At 47.2% G+C, this 23944-nt stretch overlaps 1 protein-coding gene across 1 annotated transcript; it reads right to left on the minus strand.

Moving 5' to 3' along the window:
* Positions 1 to 9979: 9979 nt before the first annotated feature.
* LOC144177848 (succinate dehydrogenase cytochrome b560 subunit, mitochondrial-like) lies at positions 9980 to 23182 on the minus strand. The gene is made up of 6 exons (XM_077705431.1): positions 23031 to 23182; positions 20283 to 20345; positions 16362 to 16475; positions 13095 to 13171; positions 12358 to 12521; positions 9980 to 10309 (listed from the first exon to the last, which is right to left on the minus strand). Exons 1-6 carry the CDS (start codon positions 23045 to 23047, stop codon positions 10205 to 10207), a joined length of 540 nt encoding a protein of 179 aa, XP_077561557.1. The 5' UTR covers positions 23048 to 23182; the 3' UTR covers positions 9980 to 10204.
* Between the last annotated feature and the right edge of the window lie 762 nt (positions 23183 to 23944).

Consider the following 23944-nt stretch of genomic DNA (forward strand, 5'->3'; position numbering starts at 1 on the left):
ACAAAGCCGAGGGAGGAGAAAATAATATGCAACGGCAGGAAACGGTGAGAGAGTTCGGGCCACCCGCCGGTGCGCGAGAACGGCAATTTTACGACGTCTGATTTTGTTAATTAAGGGTACCTCGGGTTAAAAGCTTGCGCAAATTCAGAGGAGACAATGATCTGTAACATTATACATTGATTCTACATTCGATAAGCGTGCCTACCACATGAGACCAGCTTAAGCCCAACTGGGACAAGTTGGCCCCTTTCAGATTCCCAGTTGGGACCATGCCTCCCAACTGGGACCAGTTGTCCCATTTCAACTTCCCAACTAGGACCAGTCGCCTCCCAACTGGGACCAGTTGCCCCCTTTCAGCTTCCCAACTGGGACCAGTCGCCTACCAACTGGGACCAATTGCATCCCAACTGGGACCAGTTAGTTCCCCACTGGGACCAGTTAATTCCCCATTGGGACCAGTTAATTCCCCACTGGGACCAGTTGATCCCAGTTAAGACCAGCTGAAAGATTTTCACTAGGGGTATGCACGAACGCCAAACGAGGCATACGTTATGCCGTATTCCTATGCAGAATAATGCCACGCCGGGATGCTTGATAATGTACAGAAGCGACATCCGAGGTGGCTGTGCTTGATGACAGAGAATATGCAACACTACGTTAAATACTTTGTAAACCGCTCCAATGCGTTTTTTTTTTTGATGCGACGGACGTGAATGTTCACATTAGATTCTAGATTTAGGAAGGATGGGGAATGCTGCTGTACTTTGGCCGGGGTTGTTTTGTTCCATTCCAGAAACCAAGTCACATTTGTTCATGAAATACTTGTTTCGTTAAACGCGTCGGTTTTCTTTCCCTATGGGCTCAGGACAGTGTTCAAAAAAATTCCCCGCATTTCCCCGAGGGGAAGAATGTGAAAGTGCGAATGCACGAGTTGAATTTGCGCGGTTCGGTAATGTTCGCGAAAGAGAGATCACACACACACACACACAACTACGAAGAAAGAAAGATGCATTTATTCACAGACACCTATTTGTGTTGTCGTTGTACTTGATTGCTAGAGCGGATCTCAGCTTTGAAATTTCGTGTCAGTACTCCTTTAAGCGGGTGCATTAGCCCTTCTCACGCCCGATTCTTGGCCAATCCCCCACGTGGGTATGTGCCATGTCAGCGGCCAGGCTGCGCGCGCCCATCTCCACGTGCGCGGACATCGCCGGTGGACGCAGGTTCAGGGTCGCTTAAGAAGTGCATTGCACTTAAAAACAATTTTTTTGTGAAACTAAAACAAGGGGCCAATCCTGATAGAAGTTCTCTCCCGGCTAAGAGGTAAACAGTATTCCTACAAAGTAAAAGAACCAAGACAACCAGATTACTTATTTTGCAGGTATACATGTCACGATAAGGTGATGTTTGTCTGGAATAAAAAAAAAAAAACACCACTCCGAACCACCATCGTGCCATAATTTGTGTTGACTGCGGGTGCCTAATTTTTTGCCCAAGATTCCGTGTGACTGCATATTATAACCTGGCAAGCACTTGTTGTCACTGAACCTCAAGTGTGCTCCAGTGATAGTCGGTGATATATATAATGATGATACTAATAAAATTAGGAGTGAAGAGTAAATATACGGCCTCTGTCCGAATAGCGCGGCAAATGCTTAAATCTAGAAATGCTGAAACAGGCCAACGAGTCATTATCACAAACGTTTGGTGATTGTTACCTAAAGTAACGTAACTACAACGTAACTGCCTTGTCCGACTGGTCTGTTAATTATAACGAGGTGGCCGTAATATTGTAGCAGAATGCACAACGCACAAGCGAAAATCAAGCCCTACTACAGCCAATAATGCTGAGCAGGCACTATTATGCTGCAGTGTTTTCAGAATAAATGCATGTGAAGCAGTAAGACGCCACTCATCGAAGTACAGCTAGCAATCGCGGAGGCGCCGTAGCGCCGCTGCCGAAATTGCGCGCGCGTGTGGATCTGTGTACGGGGATGAGTAACGGGGCTGGGGTGGGCGACAACGAACAAAGGAAATGCGGAAGCAGAGTCTGGTTGTTGGTTTATGCGTGTGCCGGCAAGATGTGTCTCGCATATAAGTTTACAGCGCATGAACGCTATTTTTTCGCGCAGTGCACGTACGTGCTTTTCGCTGGTAGATTGTTTATAAAACGCCCATTAATCTTCGGCATAAATGGTTTTGTGTATAATAAGAAACAGTTAAGGCAGTACCTAATATTAACATAAGGTATAAAATCCCCCTATGCTGGTTGCCTAATTCAAAAATATTTTGATGGAACCCACTAGTCGACGTCACAGTCACTGCTTTGGGGTTCTCTGTCGTGTAAAGCAAATTTAAGCTCCAAGATAATTGAACCAACAGCATGGGAAATTATAAAACAAACTTCCAGTCATGTGCGAAAATTAAACTGCAAGCTAAATTGCCGCAAAGGCAACCGTGCGATCGTTCGCAATGCTTCCGACAACCCGCGTGGCCGAAGGGTGTCCTCCTTTGACGTCATGACGGGCGCAACCAATCAGGGGCGTCAAAAGACGAAAAGCGCGCGTCTTTCAAATGGGGCCGCGCTTTTTGCAAGATAAATGCCACTTGGACTCATGTACGATAAATTTCAATGTGATATTCGGAATCAGCGCGCAAGAAACTATATAACTGTTAATCTAACTCAATTTTTTTTGGAAAGCGCTTCAGCTTCCCTTTAACCAACATGCTTTTTTTACAAGGATAGAGAGTTTCAGCGGGGTTATTGAATGATAATTTGCAACTTTGGCACACCGCAATTGGTTGTGAATCAATCATCCTATTAGAAGACAGCTGTTTGATTACACATTCGAATTTTAATTGCATTGGGCAAGCACAAATTTAACCTGCTACGGCCTGAGCAGCTCTAAAATGTTCCCTTAAATGCAGTTCATGCAGCTAATAAAATATTTAGGTGAATTTTTTCTGCGCCGCGTTTACATAATTTTATTACACGTAATGTTCTCCTGGCCACCAGTGAATACTTGGCCAACATAATACACCCAATTAGCACAAATGTTGGACATCGCAAGGCGACAAGAACTTGTAATGCAGAAAAAATAGCCGACCTCATAACGCTGCTGGCAACATTGTCTTAAAGGAGTTGTTTTTGAAGTCAAGCCAAACCAAGCTAAGCCGATTGCATATTCAAAATGGCGGGGAAGCACGACTGCGCTGTAAGTCCAGTTCACCGAGTTAAAAAGAGTGCAAGTTGGTCCGTACCTTAAACGAGTGAACTGCATCATTAGTAACAATTTATTCATTAAGCGACAGCATCACGTAGTCGAGTAATGGCGGCGCTGGTTTGTTGGTGCTTATATTTTCGATGAGGCTTCTTCAATGTGGTTCTAGCGGACAATGAAAGTATTCATTTGTGCTTCCAAGCCACTTTTATTCAAAAGGTTTGCAGAAGTGTTGCAGCTGTGCAGTCAGAACAAGTGCTTCCTTATACATTCATCCTGCACCGAAGAAGCGTCATTGTGCACTTACTGTTGTGCCATGTCCTGAGGTCTGCTGTTTGCTAGACCGCGAAGGTAGGACCACGTGTATATCCAAACATTGTGTATCTTATTCACTTCCCAGCCATCCTGCTTCGGAAGGAACAGGTCACAGCTTTTTTCGAAACTGTATTATAAAGTTTATCACCCTAATAAAATGTTTTAGTTTATTTGCCGTACTTGTTGCTTTAATATAAATCATGACTGGCACTAGCTTGCAATGAGCTGCGAATGATTTCTGTTATATTCCAACTAGGCTACAATCACTCCCATCTGGTACTGAAATGTTCCTGAGCAGTTTATCTTTCATGCGCCTTCTGCTAGTGCCCTGTCTGAGAATCAGCTGTGTTTTTGTCGATCAGTAGCCACTGGTCCACAAGGACTACGACCAGTTGCTACTGGTTTTGAACACTACTGGTCCCAGATGCTACTGGTTTACCCCTACTGGTCCCAGTCCTACTGGTTTTGTCCTACTGGCCCCAGAACTACTGGTTTGGACCTACTGGTTCCAGTGGCTACTGGTTTCATCTGGGAATTGTCCAATAAACCAGTTGAACTGGAACCAGATGAAACCAGAAGGGATATTTTTCACCTGAGAGCCTATATAGAATGTGCGCCCGCCGCTTTTGCTTCATGCGCAGAGTCAAGAAGGGGAAGGAAAAAGCATTCCTGGTGCCTGTCCGTCAAATTAATCCCTCGTTAACTCGAACTCTGCTATCTCAAAATGTCTTCTCGAAACTTTTTCTCACAGTGTGTTTACCTCCTATAGGCGCTAAGCATTAGCCCGCTTTATCTCGAAACGTTTTTTCGGAGGACCACGGATGTCTCGAAATACTGGCAGAGAGGACACAAGGCAAAGACCGCTGCAGGCAGCTGATAAGGTCCCCGGTCGAATGATTACTCCCGCCGAACGCGGTCGTGAAGCGCAAGTTTACGCGGACTACGCGTCCCCGTTACCGGAATGCTGTCTGGCGCGTACATCATTGCTGTGGACGACGCAGCTGATCATGCGGACGAGGAGGAGCCTGCAGAAGTGCGTGCGTACAACGCCAGAAATAACATACATGCTGCGTCTGCTTTGTAACAAGGTAGAATGTAGCGGTGGTGACCACGAATTCACGCGATGCATTGAGAAGCTCGGGTACGCTTTTCTGGGGTGCAGATGCGAACGCGAAACAGCCGAGCGCAACACAGTTCTTTCTTCTGCAATAATAAAAGTTTCTTTTTCCTGCGAATTATTTTGCCTTCATTACGAAATCTCCCCTGTGCAATAGTGCTTTTGTTAGCACCACTAGCTGTTATTTTAGGGACCTGGCTACAAATTTTCTGCATTTGACTTGACTCGAAACTCTGCGCTTATCTCAAAATTTTCAGCTAATTTTACGACTTTGAGTTAACGAGAGGTTACTGTATATCAACAATTAACGTTTTCAGAAAACGCATAAAAAATGCGAAAGTATCGTTCAAGTGGACTCATAACGTTTCTGCGTCTACTTTCTAAATCAGCTGACCGAAGGTGCCGGTTCGATTCCCGGCGGCGGTGGTGCCGCTTTTGTGATGGAGGATAAAAGCGAAAAACGCGCGTGTCTTCGAGATTTCGGCGCACGTTAAAGATCCCCAGGTGGTTAAAATTAATCCGAAGCCCCCCAGTACCGCTTGCCTCATCGACTGTGTAGCGCCGGCGCGTCAAACTTCGTAATCCAAAATAAATCAGCTTTGCAAGCGCAAAACACCGCCGCGAGCAACGCAAATTTTGCCGCGCGCAGGCTTGGAGCTGGTGCCGGGGAGCGCCGGCTGTTCAGTTGTCGACGACAGCAGCGCCGCCGCTACACCGGTTTTATTTTCTGCGCGAAAGTCGACCCGGCGGAGCAATGGGAGAGGCCGCCGCTCGGGCCACTCTAAAACTTCTAGTACACTCTACTAATATTAGAGTGAAACTCTATGCCCGTGGAGGCCATTAGAAACCCACACAACTAGAGCCACTAATTAAGCTGCACTTTTATTAAGTCAGAGTACCACGTACTAGCCACGGAGGAACCAAATTCCTCCACAACCAGATGAAATTCACAAGCCACCATAAGTCCTCGTGCTTGGAGAGTCGACAGCCCCAGCTCTCCCCTCACCCTAACCCTCACCCTCGCCCCCCACCCCCTACCCCCACCATCACATTTTAAAGTCGTGAGTCGGCTCCCCACGCGAACCCAGCCCACCCATCCAGCCCAAACCTCCGGCCTACGTAAAAGTCGGCAAGAAACTTGAGGCGTGAAGCGGCATGCCTGCATCCTCAGAAACGCATCGGGTGGAGGAATAAAAATTTATTCAACTATACGAGTTCCGTTGTGGGAGGCCTCCTTAGTTCAGGAAACCTTGGTTCTTGACTGCCCAGGTTTTTTTTTGTTGTTGTTTTGTATTGCGGCCACCACAGGGGCCGAGCCCACTTTATCCCATCCAAAAAAAGCAAGAGCACCTTCCCTCCAGCAACACATTTTTACTTTCACAACACAAATATGGTTCCGCAAAGGGCATTTCATGTCTGATATAAGTGCATCAAAATAGTTGGGACCAAAATTGCCACAAGCGCGTGGTAATTAAACATGCTCACGGTCTGAAAAGTATCGCCAGCGCAGTGTTAACGAATTGTTGTTCAGAAAGCTTAGGCAAGATTACTGTCTTTCCGATGTGTGAAGTATAGAGAAAGGTACATTACAGGTAAAAAAAATCCATCCACCGCATATGGTCGCACTCAATGAAATAATAATAAAAAAAATGTTTTCCTTCCTTCCTACCTCTCCGTCTTACGGCGGCTGAAAGCAAAGCCTTGAGGAATAGCTTCTTTGTCGTCTGAGTTTGGACTTTGACTAGTTGAGCTTTGACCTTGACTCGCACACAGTTAGGTCTTTTTATCGTAGCAGCTTTGAGTTTGTCTCTTCACAATTTGATTTCACACACGAAAATTAAGCTCCACGTTCAATCATCGTCGTTAAACGGAAGGTGCATGATTTTTCTGTTTTGTACGTCCATATGTCCATACATTCCCCTCCAAATCCAAATTGCTTCGGCCGCATCAATGTACAAAGAATTCACCGAGCATTCGCAGTGTTCGTTTGGTCATCAATGTGGAAAATGTGCAAAAGAAACTACTTCTTCAGACGAGTATATGACAATGGGCTGGGCCCAACCCATTTGTTTGTCCGCCAATGGGTGAACCCGTTTCTTTTTATTAGGGATACAGAATTTATCGAGAACCACGTGTCAGCTGCACTGCCGCAGTTCGTGGCATCATCATGTCGCGTGCAGGGAGGAGTTGTAGCTAGTCATTTCAGAGAAGTAGTGAACATAGCCAGTGAGATCCCTAGGTCTGCTTGCTTCTCAATAGAGTACCTGAGCACAGTCTCACGTAAAGCATTGTATAAGATGCGATAACCTCTTCCCTGCATTGCAGTACCGAGCCTTGCATTCTGGAGGCCCAGGGCAAGATGTACTAAAGAAAGTGAGAAGAACGCCAGTTCCAGCAGGGCGGTCTTTCTTCTTTAAGCTACATACTGGGACTCTTACAGTTAAAATGTGGCTGCACAATAAGGGTTTCGAAGTGCTCTAGGGCACTACTGCACATTATGTATGCAACCAGAAACCATAGATCATGCGTTCATACACAGCTGGATGACAGTGCACTTCTGAGATGTTTTACAGCAAACATTGCATAAAGAGCTTCCATTGGACCCACATGGCATTCAATACCTCCCTACCAAAAATGATGAGGATGCACCGTACAATCTATTGATGCTTCTGGGCCTCCGTAGTATGTGGAGGGCACGGTGACGTGGATGCTAGGCCGGTGAGGCAGATGTTTCGCAAGAGTGTTTCGCCTTTAAAGAAAATAGTCTTTGTTGGGCTATTTAAACGCCGAAATTTTGGTCTGTCTGTATGTCTGTGACTCGATTCAGCCACCCAGCCAAAGTGAAATAGAAGCTGCGCAATAGTCTTATATAGCCACAGCCAAACCTAAACATCTAAGTCTGGTGGCCATGTTCATACTTGTCAACACTGTTGAACAAGAACAATACATTACACAAATATAAGGCAGAAAATATATACATAGGTAAGTGATATTTGCAGTGTTCCTTTATCAAAAGTTCATGGCTGCTTGGTTTTTGCGATAGCAAATGAAATAACTGTCGCCTACTGTTGCCCAGGCTCCTGGTGGCATTTAAGAAATCAAGCGGCAACAGCAACGAGAGGTCCCACTAGATAGGTTCCACATTCTGCTTGGAACGCTCGTGGAGAAGGGCAACGTGGTTCTATAAACGTTGTAGTAGAGTGCCTAGATTCACGCGCATCTCAGCCGTACGGCAGCACTCGCATCAAGGCACCAGACTTTGGAGCAGTGGAACGCAGTCAAGCTAAAATCGACTTGAGCAAACCTCTAGCGTGTTATCTTGGGAGGAACGAGACAGGAGAGGAACAGCATGAGAGGCGAGCGGGAAAGAGAAGGGAGGCATTTGCTTGTCAGGGGTGCCAGTCGACTTATCGTCTTCTGTCGACATTTGCAACAAATGGAGCAGATACGTGGCCATTTTTTGTTGAAGGGATGAAAATTCAAAAGTCAGTGCCCGACTAGGTGGCACGTGTTGAACCATTGGTTACGTGGAAGTATTTTATAACGACGCCAGCCGGGGGATCTGGATGGTGCTACTGTACGTATTTCATGTTGTCCTCAATTGTGATGTTGCTTGTGATTATGTATGTCAAAGTCCGGCAATAAATAAATAAACAAACTGTTGGAATGGCGCAATCGGTTAGATGTTGACTTTATAAGCGCAATCGGTTAGACGTTGACTTTATAACACACAGGTACCCAAGTTCAATTCTGACCACGGGAAGTATTTTTTCTTCCACTTCACCCACGGATATCATCGTCGTCCAAGAAAGTTGGCTTTCCTGCAGCGTGCTTTCGACATGACATACGCCATCAGCGAAGGTTCACTTAAAAAAAAAATTCTTCTACGTTGTTTAGAATTAAACCAGAAACTACTAAGTGTCAAATGGGACAGCTTAATGTGTGATCACATTACCAGACATGAGGAGAAGCAAGAGGATGGAGTCGGCCCAATGCCAATTAAGGAAATAAGAGGTGTTTCCCAAGAGTGTTTTCCTCTTAGAGTTCAGCCACCCGCCATCGGTGCATTGTGGGAAAGCAAGCGAGGCACTACATCACCACTCCCAACTCACAGGCTCAACCCCAGGTTGGGAGAAGTACCTACATATAGGCAAGACCGTCCCAAACTACCGAAATCGGTGGCATGCATCTTGTATATATCAGCATTGTTCAGCAAAATGAAACCTTCGGCATATTTTAAGGCGAATCATAAGCACATAACTGACAGTAACACCATTCTTTTAATAGCCACAGGGGATTGGTTTTTTCAAAAGCAAAAAAAAAAAAAAAAACAAGGCAAAAACAGATGTCACAAGAAACAAAAAAATACCTTGAAAATGTTTCCTCGAGCTGTTTCAAAAACAGAAAGAAACAGTCCCAACAGACGGCATGCAAGCTGCATGCAAAGTAGGTCAATTGAATTGAGTTGAGGAAAATTCGATTGTGCCCATTACGGGAGAAGGGAAACAGCGTGAGGGGGGAAGGGTGTTTCAAGGCACGGTAGCATAAATAAGGCTATCATTTCTCACGGACAGTTTATTACTGTTTTATCACAGCCGTATGACAGACCACGTCGAAATGAAAACACGTCAAACCAAGTCCACACGCAACGGGCTCAGAGCTTTGTCAGGTGAAGTGCGCATTTAATCACCCCTGGTTCCACCACTGAGAACCACAGCAGGAAATGAAAACCAGGCAGCTGCACGTAAAGATGCTAGACGTTGCCAAAATGCTTTATTGACCTCTACAGGAAAATCAAGACCTCCTCACAAATAGGTGCACAACAACAGCCGTGAACTTTCTGCCGGGGCTTCCCATGACCACTGTTATAGATTGACACCGACAGCCGACTCACAACTCGCAGACGTGGACAGCACCCAAGGTGGCCAGCACAGCAGCGAGACGTTCCAGCTTACAATAGTTGCGCAGCTTTGTTCTTGTCTTCCTTCATCACGGAGCACAGAGATTCGTACAAAATTTCTCAGGGCACTTAGGTTTGCTTACGTGCTTTGAAACTTATTCACGTTCGTCATCGAAAGGGCGGTTCTGCCTAACTGTTGTGATGGGTATCTTTTATTTACATATCCACCCATCGACACAGTGGCCGTGGTATTTTACAGTCTCACTATTTCACCGTCTTAGTGCTATATTGCCATCCACTCACACCCACCTAATCCCTACTTCAATCCAGCTTAACCCCACATCACTAATCATTACTATCAATCAACCATTATTCCATTTTAACCCACATGATCTGTTATACACAGCTGACATGCCTCGGTTCAGCTCTTACCTTTCTCGGGCAATGTTATCTCAAAACCTTTGCGCCAACTCAGTGTTCTCGTCATCCTCTGTCGTAGGGGCCACCACTGGTGACGGCAGTGCCACTACACATGCGTGCAAAAACAAACATTCCGTATGCCGTTCACTTGGCCGAAACAAGGGTGCATCTAGATCCGAGGCTGGGTCGAAGACTAAGCATTGCTGGCCAACGTGCAACGGGTCGACTCGTCTACATCATCATCAGCGCAGCGGTAGAGGCCAGGCTGAGGCCCATCACGAGGTAGCCCGAAGTGTAGTACTGCTTCAGCGGGAACCCCAGGCCCAAGTCATTGGCCTGCAAACACGGGAGACAAGAAATGTAGTTTAATAAGGTTAGATGTTGGGCTAGCTGGTCGAGTATATTTAAGAGCTTTTTTTTATTGATTGTAAGGTGAAAGGGACACTGAAGTGAATTTGTCAAGCTCCCGTTTTTGCTTGCACTGCGTAGACTGGCTCAAATTAGCACACTTTTCATCGTTTATCCGGTCGACAAATCGGTAATTATTTTACAAAGCGCGAAAGAAGAAAAACTACCATGCGCGGTTTGCGGCGGCCGCACCAACTAGGCTGTGACGTTGGGAGGAGGGGGCACCGTGATTGGATGATGCCCAAGGTTAGCACTCAAACAAGTTTCGGTTTCGGTTTCGGTTCTGTAAAACAACATGTTTGACATCCGATGGCGTCGCTGGATGGGCATTCTCAATTTCCCAGTAATCGTAGTACCGCGCTTCTGCCATGTTGTCGGCTGTAAAATGCACAAGATAAGCCTCCCAGGACGGCTTGGAATCGTAGCATTCACTATCTGAGGCCTACGCAGTGCATGAACGCCCTCCACGTCCCCACAGACGCACAAATGCCATGCGCTTTTCCCCCATATTTGGAGCTTGCCTCACTCATGCCTGTATCGTAAAAAGTGTGTTCGCACCAGGCCAAGGGTCTGCTGATTCTGGCCTGTGCCCACTGCCCGCAAGCAGTCGGTGCTTATGGCAACAGCACGCCAACGAGAACTTGCTAGCGCGCCAGTGCCAGGCTGCGCGAGTTCTGTGGACTAGTTCGTGGAGCAGTGAACGTTGCGGCACAAAAAAAGGTGAACTCAGTATAGAAAACATCGGCGAAAAACGAAAAAGTTACCTTATATATATAAAAAAAAGCTTGTACCCGCGGGGATTCGAACTTGTGACGGGCAAAACACTTGCGATGATATACCTAGCGCTCCAGACCACACGGCCACGGGCGAGAGCGCTGCCGACAGTCGAAATATAAGGTATATAATGTATAACCAGTTTACACTTTTATTTAGTTTTAGTATTTCAAGCAGCTTAGGAGACTATTTGTTGTATTGCGCTCGTGCAGTAAGCGTCCCCCGAGTTTCCACAATAGCTCACGTCTGGCAATTGCATTTCTTAGACGGAAAAGCGTTCGCAGATGTGTAGTCGTGCTGCTGACCGCTGTGCTTGTTCGCCCAGCGCAAAAAAGTGCTTCCCGCACCCTATTTTACGCTGTACGGTAAAAATGTCAGTTGATTTTATTTTCTTAGTACCTATATTGACTTCGCTGACTCTTCTACCCCTTCAAGAGGCCTTATATTTTCCTACTGGCGTACCAGTCAGCGAAGCGTCGCATGTGCGCTTGTGTGAAGCGACCTTGACTTGGAGCTAGATACAGAGTACAAACTAACGAAGTAAAGAAAGGCACATTCTTCCATTCACAAACGTGTTGTGGCTTAGTTTCAACTGATCGAGCGAATTGCCATGACCCTTCGGCGGCCGGCGGACTAAACGTTGGGCCGACTGACTCGGTCGCAGAAGGTCGGCGAGCCGTGCAGTAGTGCAGCCAATTGCCAGCTCCTCTCCTGCTGACGACACCCGAAAACGCCAAAGAAAATGGGCGAGAGTGCAGAGAGGAGGACAGCATTTTCGAATTGATTTTCCTACTAAATAAATTCGCGTAAACGCGCTCAGAGTGGTCGAAACAGGGCCTAGGGACTCCGGACTACAATTTGCGCTCGTAATCCCGCATTGTTTACAAATCACTTCAGTGTCCCTTTAACGCGCTGACACAGCGCAGGCGATGAGGCGCGCCGCAGTGGAGGGCTCCGGATCAATTCTGACCACCTGGGGATCTTTAACGTGCGCTGAAATCTCGTACACACAGACATTGTTGCTTTTCGCCTCCATCAGAAAAGCGGCCGCCACGGCCGGGAATCAAACCCGTGAACTCGGGCTCAGCAGCGCAACGCCTTAGCCACTGAGCCACTGCGGCGGGTAGCTTTTTTTTTTTCTTTTTAAAGGTGAGTGCCTGAACACGCAGAGTCGAGAGCGAGCGCTCTGCCCCCCCACTCACCAGGTGGCGGACGCCGTTGAAGGTGTGGTAGAAGAGGGTGAAGGCCAGGCCCGCCTTGACGGGCAGGGTGAGCAGCGGGGAGAGGTGCATGGCCTGCAGGGCCTCCACGTAGTAGGGGAACTGGTGCGAGCACAGCAGGGGCATCGCCGCCAGGCCGTAGGCGACTGCGCCCCAGGGCGGGGGGAGGGGGAGGAAAGAGCACTTTGAGTGGTACACAAAAGTAATACCCCCGTCACACGGACACTTCCAATCACGATTAAGGGGGGACACTGATCTTGAAGTTGTTGAAGCGCGTTCGGTGAACATGTTTGTTGCTAAAGTTGAAATATTGTATAACTCTGATTATCAATGAAAGTGCGTTAGCCTGTGAAATAAAAAATATGCATCACCATTATTAGCCCTTGTATGTGTCACGTGGCTGGTGCCGCGCGAGCGTGTGGGAGCACGAGCGGCCCGAGCCCGCAGAAAGAGCCGATGCGCACGACAGCTGCTCAGCTGACAAAAGAAAGCCCAAACTTTATTGGGGGCAGAATATATACAAGATACAAGGTCGCATGGCCATTCCCTTTTTTTCCCAATTAAATAGCTTATTTGAGTGAAGTGTGCGTTAAAAGTGGTGCCAGTATGATCCTAACGAGACAATCTTTCGAATGAGCCAAACTTGTGTTCTGTATGCCTTGCCCCTTTAAACATGCCACAAGTTTGCACCCTCAATGGTTCGGCATCACTATACTCACACGATGTCAAGACAACGCCAGTCGCCCTGTGGGCCAGAGAGAGCACGATGGTCATGTGTGGCAACCTGCTCAGGTTGCTGGTACAAAGAGAGCGAGAAAAAAAGAAAGCATCGAGTCAGTTATACCAGGGATAGTCGCTGAAAACCACCACAACACATGCCCCGTCTCTGGCCCGCGATTAACCGGTAATCTGTGTTTATCTGCGCCGCGTAGCTTTGTCTAACAACATTCGCCACTATGAAGAATACAGCTCTCAAATGAAAGCTGTTGCAGATCCATTCATTGAGATTCCTTTGTAGCACACCTGTGCGTTCCAACACAACGAACAGATACAAAACAGTCTAAGTGTCGAGGCTTGTAGCATAAATCCCGCACTCACGCTTCAGCCCTACCTTTGCAAGCTGACACTTCGAAGGTAAGTTAGCAATGCATTCATATCATTTCATGCGCAACATTCGCATTACAGTGAATGAAAATAAAAACATGCAGCCAGCAACAAGATTGCGCCCAGTGACAGCACTTCACGTGACTTGATGTCATCAAGGCCCAATGAAGCATTGCTATGGGCAAACGTGTCTTTCCTATTCCAAACCAATAAGTTTAAAAAGCTCACTAGTAGTTGTAAAGGCTAACTACAGCCTGCTCCTATCCAGAGTAATTTTTACAGCGGCGCTGTTATAGGCTAGTGTTTGACCACCAAAAACGGCGTGCATCGACAGGGTGTGTGGAAAAATGCCGCATCGACAAAAAATTAATCTTGCAGCACAGCCAACTTTCCCGCCAATGCTTCACAGCTTTCAATCTAATGCAGGCATCTTGGAAAAAAAATTATACCAACATTGGCCGCTAGGACGACTCTAACGTCACGATAGTTGCATTTACTTTTCACAATTACGCACTTCACAGTGAAGTCATGAATATTGTGGAATTCCTGTCTGCCATCAATACGTGGGCCTCCATGGGCGGGAAATGGAGTGCCCCCAAGTTTGTCCGCTACAACGAAACTCCAGTTCGTCAAAGTTTCACTCGGCTAATTAATTAGAGAGCATGCTCAATCACAAATTACAAACAATGCAACTGTTTCGTGCACTTCTTGAACTGCACCAAGCTTTGCTGGACGTCCTTCTTCACAGAGTCGAAAAGCATTGATCTTTTTCTATTTTCGATGCCCCCAGCCATGCCTTTTAAAGGAGCCATGAAGAGAAAATGCAAGTTGGTTTTATTCGAAAGATTTCGTGTTTTATAGTGCCCCCAGCGCTTGTCCGGATACAAACGGTGCTTTATTCACTGAGAAATTAAACAATTTAGGTTAAAATTTTGATTTTCCCGCTCAATCGTGCGTTTTCATGGTCCCAAGTGACATCACTGAAACCGACCGCTCTGCAGCCTAGAGTACCTTCATTCACGCATCCGCCGTACAGGGTAGAGACACGTATACGCTGGCGCCGCCATTTTTGGTTGCTCGCTCGCCGCCGAAGCAAGTCATTGTGTCAAAACCGCGCTAAAATTATCGCCGTAACGCGGTTTACTGAAGAAGTTTGAATCATATTGTCTGTTTCGCGTTGCTAGGTCTCGTGGGAAATGAAAAGAATAACGCGCTTAGCCCATTGGCCCAATTGCGGCGGCACGGGACCGTTCGAAGGTTGTCTCCACCCTGTACAGCGGTGTTGGTTTGTTCCCGCGTTTCTTTACGTTCCGTAATCTAGATGGCGCCACCATACCGTGGCAAGCGTTTGGTTTGTTTTTGCCCGCATTTAAACCTGGCTTGTTTTTGTTCTGGGAGAAAATATTCGTTCCCTGAAACAGTCCTCGCTCGACAAATGGGGTCACGTAAGACACCGTTGCTTGCGTCAATCGGCCAGTGTCATCTGAGACAACCCCAAGCCCCGTAGTGCTGTGCAGCGAAACCAAGCATGCTGTGCGCAGTACGAACAGCAGAACGCATCAGTACTTCTATGTTTACATGTGCTTTCGTAACTTCCACTGTTTGTCCCATCATTCTTATTGCTTTGTAAAGAATGTGCCCTAAATTTAAGCACAAATCGCTCTTTCGTCTAGTTTGTAAGTTCTACCTAATTTGCGTCTGCTTCTGCCAGCCTCCGCCAATCGCAGAGCTTAGCTCATGTGACGACATAGGTTCTGTTGTGGGAAATGAGCTGGTGGGTCGCATGACCATTCCCGTTTTTCCTAATTATGTAGCTTATTTGAGCGAAGTTTACGTTAAAAGTGGTGTCAGTATGATTCTAACGAGACAATCTTTTGAATGAACCAAACTTGTGTTTTCTCTTCATGGCTCCTTTAAAGAGGGCCCTAAAGGCTAACCTCCGTGCAGCAAAATTTCTCGGCAAACTTCGCGCCGCGACCGCCACAGTTTGACGCGCCACTAAGTTTTCGCCCGCCCTAACCTCCACGCAACGTCATGCGGCGAACACCGGCGCTGAGCGAGCTGCTTGCATCATGGTGGCCAGGTGTACAATCCAAAACATGTGCGTAAATATAACACCTTGCTCACAATTTGTCTTCAACAAAACTTAACTAGGAAGTAATAAAACTTGATGTAAACACCTGAAATAATGTTTATTTACATATGTTTATTGCACAAGCTTTTTTTGGAGACTGGCTTCATAGTTAGTGCACAAACATTTCCAAATGGCAACAATGGGTGAAGCTGCTCGGGTGTTTTGCTTTGCTCTCGTTTTGCTTTGCAGATACCTTCAGTTTCGCGCGCTGAACTACTCCATTTCGATTACACTTTTGCTCGCCGTGGTACAATTCAAATGGTAACTACCCGCCGCCGCCGGCTTCTTCTCTTGAAGAGTCTCCTCTCCATGCTTACTGTCCAAGAGATACAACTGTATCCAGAAAAGGCGCGAAAGGAGCATCTGCTCTTTGGCTGCTGAGTGCGCAGGCACTCTGCGCAGACAGGAAGTACAAAGCTGTAATTGGCTGCGGCTTCAAAATGCAGTTTGCCACTTCCGATCGCGTTCGCCGCCGCGCGTTTGAAATCAAGCTCGCGTAGGTCGCCGGCGAACAGCTACGACGCTGGCGGCGGAGCAGCCGCCGCTGGGCGTCGTTCGCCGCTTTTTCACCAACATTTCGCTGCATAGAGGTCGACCTTAAACAGGATGCAGTCTGCCGTCCTCCCACTGGCCACCGGCTAGAACTGGCTCCCACCGTCTCCCACCGGCTCTCACCGGTTAGTACACGCAATCGCAAGTTTTTGAGAACTGCAATTGATGGAGCGAGCGACAAACAGGCTTTTCTTACAAGACGTAGAGGCTCATGTGAGGAGACAGCGGCCGTGCGCGGGTCTTGTTCTTGATGAAGAACTCCTCAGTTGCCTTCTCCTGCCTGGCGTTCATTCCAGACATGGGTGCCAGGCTGCCAGAGAGAGGGCAGAAAGAAAGGAGACAGTGAGTGCTCTTGCCAGGGTGTCACACTACCAACAAACTGGGCAATGCAATCCAGTAGTATGCTTAATTCAGAGGAAATCAAGTTACAAACCGCGTGACTGTAAGGGATTCCAAATTTAGATCTCCTTTGCTTCACAGACCTAGCTGTTACACTTCGGCGTGCGCACTCCGGAAGCGCATTGTGGCAAAGCGAACCCTACGGCGAAGGCTAACTTTTCAACTAAGACCTTGGTCTTTGGAGTAGAATAAAAACAAATTCATGACCAACCTTTATTCGTATAATGTACACATTAAAAAAAAAAAATTCTTGCAATATGTTGCAGTCCTGTGATGAATATTCAAAGAGTTGTTGCACTACAAAGCCCCCTAAAAAACTTTTTGCCAACAACAACTTCTTTCAGGGGCAAAGCCCCTTAGGGGCTCAGACTGTTGGTGTCTCCTGTATTCGTCGTAACCATTGTCTCATCTAGTCACGGTACTAAAACAACGGCACATTCGTTTACGCTTTGCGCTGGAGTGCTTCGTAACGCGTACTAAAGAAACACAGGGATGCTCGCGTACGTCTCGCGCTGCTCAAACGCTTCAATCTACAAAAACAAGAGACTTCTACAGCAAAGCTGTATGCATCTACCCCCAACGGTTTCATCTCGTTTGGCAAAAACGCCAAGGTGCCAAGAATACACTTTTACACTGCATGCTTCCGCCCCTACCCAGGTTTCACGTTAGTGGAGATAGCCTGGGATTTTTTTGTTTTGTTTTCTTGAAACTTTGTTGCAAAGGGACGAACTGTTGCCCAAGTATCTTGGGATGTACTGGTCACGTTCACACGAGTCCTGCTGCATTCGGAAGATTCAATTCTGTGGTTCAATTAAACTATGGAAAATGCAGCACTTGGTGACACAAGTGCAAAATGTTCTAGTGCCACATCCGCCCCAAATATCTATACTTTTATAACATGAAATTTTATTTGGTCGTATAATTTTTGCAATAACAAAGCTAAATTTACAACAGCTGTGGTATAGTTGCCCTCTCTGATGCTTACAGAACACAGATGTATAAAGTAAGCCAGTACATACTGCATGGCTAATAATAAATCACGCCAGAACAGTGTGGTGCAACATGGTGCACAAGTTCAGACTTACGCTGCACTAACAAGAACCAACTGCATATTTGTTCTCAGTCTGCCATAACACTTCGAAAATTTCAAGTGTGTGTAGCTTAAAAATAAAAATTTAAAGCCGTTCCACTCAATGTGAATGCTGTTGGAAGTGCAGAGTAGTGATTCGCCATAGAGGGCTGTAGAATCATTATCCGCTCACTGCTAACATCCAATGCAATTCAAATTTCCCGCCTTCGCAGTGTTCGCACACCCCCTGCCTGAAACTGCGCCAGCGTGTGAGTCCTGTTTCTTGTGTGCTTGCTTTTCCTCCCGCACGTGCCGGTGTTGCACGGCCACTTTTTTTCGCTTACTATCGTAAAAACCAACCCAACGAGCGTTCCTAACCAAATGAATGCGGGCGGTGCCAATTAATTACATCTATTTTGCCTCAAATGTACCTACAGTTTTCTTAGCACCAGACAACGGGGAGACGTACGACAAGCACCAGCGGTCCACAAGTTTGAACGCTTATGACTACATAAACCGCTTGGCTTTCGAAGCCTCTGGGTTACGCCGCGACGACAGCCGCTTCGATGTGGCTCTACTTGGGTCCAGCGAGCTACGATGACAAGGCGAGCCCCGAAAGTGCTCTGCACTTAAAAGAAATGATCACTACATGTGCGTGCAAAGGGGGGCAACACAGTGAGAGCATTGGAGCCTCTTCGCAGTTGCATAAGACCTACACTGTGTCGCCTCACACCCCGTACAAACCTACAGTGGGTCACTTTTCAACACCTGGGCTAGTTACTCATGTCAATCCTGCAGGACCTGTCCTTTGGATGTCAAACGCACACAGTGCAGGGCCCCTTGTCGTTACAATGTCCCAGTTAGTGCTAGTGGTGTGTCTACTACCACAGAGGCATGAGCCGTGGCCGCCAAGTCTGTAGGCATGCCTCTGAAGTACCCACTCATGTAGTCGCGCCATGTTGTACAAAGCTGCTTTACAGCCATTGTGAATATGCTAGTTAACAGCTCCTGCACTCTCATTTCACCCTTTCTTCTGCTTGCTAATGCAGGCATGCTGCTGCATAGTGTAAAACCGGCCTCTTTTGCAGAGATGTCTCACCCGCCCAGCAATTTCCTGTAATAATAACACTTGCCAAGATTTACCGAGGCATGAACTGAACCCAAGTCCAGTGAACAAAAATTGCCCCCACCTCCCCGAAGGGAATCGTGAGGAAGTGCGAATGCATTTCTTGCGCCGAGAGTACACGGCGTAGTAATTCTGACATCGCCTTGAGAGGCGCCCAGCCAGCGAACGGTCTAAACTGGAGCAGAGCGAGCAGGAGACTGTAGCGAGAGAGCGCGCGCGAGCCGACCCACGGAGGTCTGGCGGTTTATCGCTGCATATAAAGGGGGGTACGCCGCGCTGAGCGCGCCGAGCGGCTGAGAGAGAAGGCGGGCGCGCGAGAGAGAGGGGTGCGCGCGCAGCTGCAGCCAGCGAGGAGAGAGGAGGAGCAAGCGAAGGGGGAGGGGGACGCGCGCAGCGGCGCACGGCAGCTGCCGGGAGAGGAGGTGGTGCGTGACGTCACGGCGCGGGTGAGGAGAGGGATGCGCGCGGCGCACACCGCCGCGCCGCGAGGGAGCGGTGAGGGCGTGGCGTCACGTGGTGAGTGACGTCACTGCGCCGTTGCTACCGACGCTCCTCTCCGCTCTGCGCCGTTGCTAGGGAGAGCAGGGCTGCGGACGCCGCCGCCGCCGGCGGTGGATGGTTTGGGGTCGCTTATAAAGTGCATCGCACTTAAAAAAAAAATGGTCGCGTATCTGCTCTTTTTGTTGCAAATTGACAAAAGACGATATTCGACTGGCGCCCCTGCCAAGTGAATACCTTCCTTCGCTTTCCCGCTCACCTCTCATGCTGTTCCTCTCCCGTCTCGTTCCTCCCAAGATAACACACTAGAGGTTTGCTCAAGTCCATTTAAATTTACCGTGTTCCACTGCTCCAAGTCGGGTGCCTCGATGCCAGTGCTGCTGTACGGCGGAGACGCGCATGAATCGAGGCACCCTACTGCAACCTTTATAGAACCATGTTGCCCTACTCCACGTGCATTCCAGGTGGAACGTGGAACCTATCCAGTGGAACCTTTCGTTGTGTTTGCGGGTTGATTCCTTAAATGCCGCCAGGAGCTATAGTAGCGCTGGCGACAGCAGGCGACGGTTTTCTGCAGTTGATGTAGTATTTTATTTGATATCGCAAAAACCAAGCATTCATGAATTTTTTAATAAGGGAACACTGCAAGTATCACTTATGTATCGATTTTCTGCCTTACAATTGTGTAATGTCTTGTTTTAGTTAGTCTTGACAAGTATGAACACTAACACCGGACTTAGACGTCCAGATTTGACTGTGGCTATATAAAACGATTGCGCAGGTTCTGTGTCCCTTTGGCCGGGTGGCTGCATCGAGTCACAGACAGACAAACGCACCAAAATTTCTGCGTTTAAGTAGTCCAAGAAAGACTATCGTCTTTAATAATCCGGCATTCTCTCGTATTCCTCAACAACGACCTACAAGAAGCTTTCCCGCGCGGCATTCACAAGTAGCATGCTATTTTCAGATACGGTGCACCCTTGTCCCTATGGCATGTTATGGCACCATCCGTAACAACTACTCACCACGCTGTTGGCAGAGTTGCCGTTGGCCTCAGAAGCTTCAGAGCATTGGCTCTGCAGGCAAATCTGCAAGACAAAAACGTGGGCGAAAATGGAAACAGGGGAAGTGCAGATATGAATAATGAGTACTCGTAAGTACAGGTGACTCACCACTTCTTCTACCCCCTAATAACTATAAACACATTTCAGAACGCATGCATATGTGTAGCTGCACCACTACCCATCACGTTTATTACAAGTGAGAGCTCTAAATGACCTAGCGAACGAAAAATTGGCTGCGCATTTGCCTTTTTCACTACAAATGCAGTTGAAAAGCATCTTCTGTTGCCCCTGTCACTGAATATTCTCGCCACTCTTTCCCCTTTACTCTCACAATGAACGCAATGGAGGTACAGTCGAGTCCACTTATAACGATACCGTTTATACAATATATCGGATATAATGATTAACAGCTATGGCACCGTCAACTTTCGTATTCTTTCTATGGCAAAATAAACAGCTTATTACAATGCTCCAGTGCCACGATATCGGATATAACAATTGAATCCGGTGATATTGTGCACCAAAAGAGCAACAGTGATGACTCTAATGACGCAGTTGCGCAGCCTACTCAGGTAGTATCTTCGTAGGAGGCCCAATGTGTGACACAGTCCCTCTGGGACTTTGTTTCCGCCAAGGACATTTACCTCAGCTAGATGAAGCACCTGTAGACGCTCTTGGAAAAGATTTGCGCTAGCTTCACACGCAGCAAATAAAGGTGACCGACTGTGGCTTCTTTTTCACAAATTAGTAGTAGTACCACCTTGCTGGCATGCGAATAAAATGTTTCGAGCTCTGTTCCGTGTTGTTATTTCGCAACCCGCTTATAACAATTAACAGTTATAACGATGGGATTTCTTTGGCACTTGGATATTGTTATAAGTGGACTAGACTGTATGGTCAATTCAACTTGCTCCCATTTAAATTTGTCACGCATGATCTGTTGGGGCCTTTCGTTTTTGTTGTCCTCAAAACAGTTCGAGCGGACATCTTTAGTTTTAGTGTTTCCTTTTATCGCACCTTCTTGGGACACCACTTTTAAAGTGTTTCTTTAAACGAAGCACCTATGGTTAGGAGGTGAGATTGTACGGCATCTGTGGGCGCTTGGAAAAATGCGGCAAGGCAAAGCCAGTTTACAAAGGCCAAGTGTATTGCCAAAGCGAAGCAAACGTTTCCATCGGAATGAAAACTCTCCCCTAAAAAGTGAGAGTAAAAAAAATCCTACAAAAGCAAATGCATATTGCCACCCATGTCCTAGCAGAAACTCTCACCTAAAAAGTGAAAATGAAAAGGCCAAGCAAGAGTGACAGAGCCAACACCAATAGCAAACCCATATCACCAAAGCAAACACGTCTAATGCCTCCGTGAATGTATTATGTAGTACGTGCATAGCATGCATCTGGAAAGGCAAGGAAGTGTACAGAATTGGAAAACAAACGCTCTGATGTGTGTGCCATTAGGATTAGGTCACCGTGAAATTTGCATGCCAGTCAAAACAGGATTTTGCGTCTTAGTTGCTTGCATGTCTCATCACTTGGATGTGCATTTTGAGTGGATTACTTATCATTACTAGGCACCATTTTCAAGATCAGGGCTGGAATCAACTTTCGGGCTGGAATCGCAAGTAAATTTTTTTTACTTGCTATAGTAAATACCCATCCAATGTGTGTTCTTAATTAAAAGAGCGCTGGTGATCTCGGTTATGGACTATGCCACTCTGCACTGAATGTAGACTTATACGAGCTATGGCAGCAGTTCTAGTAGTAGTCTTGCGTACATATACTCCGTATTCAAGCCTTCTCTGCACCTTTTAAATAGCCGGGCGGTTGAATCGAGTGACAGGAAGACAGACAGACCAAAGTTTTAGCGTTTGAGTAGCCCCATACGCTCCCTCTCCCCACGAAAAAAGAAGATAATTTTTTTAAAAGACAAAAGTCTGTGGTGGCTCCTAAATGCACATTGGCTGCAATACGCCCCATAGCGTGTGAGCACTCTAGCATGAACCGATGCCTCATGAATAAAAACACCAGCATACGCGTCAGAACATCAGGGCATGTGCGAAGAGAGAGAGAGACAGAGAGAGGGAGAGATGCTGACGTTCAGCCAGACCAGCGACATCGTGATGTCCCCATAGTGAAAGAAAAAGAAAAAAAAGAAACCTCCATGACAGTTCCTCTGCTCGGCCGCCTGTGTCAGTAGGCCGCAGAAGAGGTAACGGAGCACAAGAACGCAGCCAAACCCACAATACTCGTAGCACGAAACTCCGAGGAGCACTTAACGGCGTTCAACCGGACATAACAGCTTTCGCATTTACAACGAAGTAGGTGTCCGGATTTTGCCCCTTGCAACCGTGCAAATGCGGCGCAAGTTCTTAATTTCTTCACTTTGTCACTGTCCCGCAACGATTCTGCGTTTTCCTAGTGTTCAAATGTAACCCAAGCAAAAAATCAGTAAGTATGACCTTGTCCGTGCTAACCTACCGTAAACGGGACAGTAAACGGTACAGCACGACACCAGTTGGTTATATAGAATCACTTGGCGCACACTTCATTATAACCGGCGTAAAAGTTGCGAAAACACTTTCAATCAGCAATCTCAAGCGATTTCATGCTTTCGAACTCCCGTGGGCCGGAAAAGCGCATCTTTCCGGCGAGCCGTGTCCTCATCCCAGTGAAGAAAAACATTTTTACCAAACGTCCGGGGGATGCTTACCTCAACGCGTACGCCATGGCAAATCTTCAGAGGCCTTCTCAAAGCTGGAGAGTTTTACTGGTTCTACTAATAAGCTTCTTCAGAAACTAATCCGTTAGTCCGTATTGCGGTGTTATGCGTACGACATCGTGTCCGCACGCAAGCGGATTGATTATGATGATGATAATGATGGCTAAAGAGACTTCCCCTTTGAATCAAGGTGATGGCAGGCGCCATCTCGCCTCTGCAGTTACTTGTCTGCGTCAGCTTATCCTATTTGCCCTGACGCTTTATAATTGTCTCGATTGGCCGCTTCCCAGCCTTTTCTCCAATACAAGTATGCAATATAGTCTGTAGCAACTCGAAGAAGGGTCTTAACTCTATGCCACTCCCCTCGTGCCATTTTCGCTCTTGACCTTCAGCCAATATTGAGAAGGCAGCGTCTTCTGCCACGCGCGTGGCAGCAGCCACGCCCCCCTGGCAACGGCTGCTGCCACGCGTGACGTCATAATGACGTCATAACATTAATAATTGTCATTATTTTGTCTAGTGTAGTCCGAAATACACATTTTTTTTATTTGCAGTACAAAATAACGCACCATTGAACTGCTAAAGCTTTTCTAAACAAACAATTTTTGTTCTTGCGGGAGCAGCCGGCGATGCTGCTGCTGCTGCCAGCTGCCGTATCGCGCACATGGAGTCGCGTATCCGAAAGCGTGACGAAGCTCCGATTTTCTCGGGCCGACAACGTAGATAAACCGGAGTTCATATTGTTAGAAGCACTATCTGAAAACGTGAGAAAGTTGCTTGTGATTATGTATTGCGTGGGGACCCAGCCAGCCTTTCCAGACCGCAGCAAAATAGCCGCTCTCGAGTAATGTTGACCTGTGACCGCTTGGTTATGCTTGGTGTACGCCGATGGTACCTGCGTACAG

Source organism: Haemaphysalis longicornis, unplaced genomic scaffold, assembly GCF_048455015.1.
Source record: "Haemaphysalis longicornis isolate Haplotype H1 unplaced genomic scaffold, Haemaphysalis longicornis Haplotype H1 scaffold_324, whole genome shotgun sequence".
NCBI lineage: Eukaryota > Metazoa > Arthropoda > Arachnida > Ixodida > Ixodidae > Haemaphysalis > Haemaphysalis longicornis.

Coding starts and splice junctions, on each gene's coding strand:
- LOC144177848 (XM_077705431.1), bottom strand. Junction 16,476..20,282: donor GCAACTCTGCCAACAGCGTG/GTGAGTAGTTGT, acceptor TCTCTCTGGCAG/CCTGGCACCCATGTCTGGAA. Junction 10,310..12,357: donor TCAACGGCGTCCGCCACCTG/GTGAGTGGGGGG, acceptor CCGTGTTTGCAG/GCCAATGACTTGGGCCTGGG.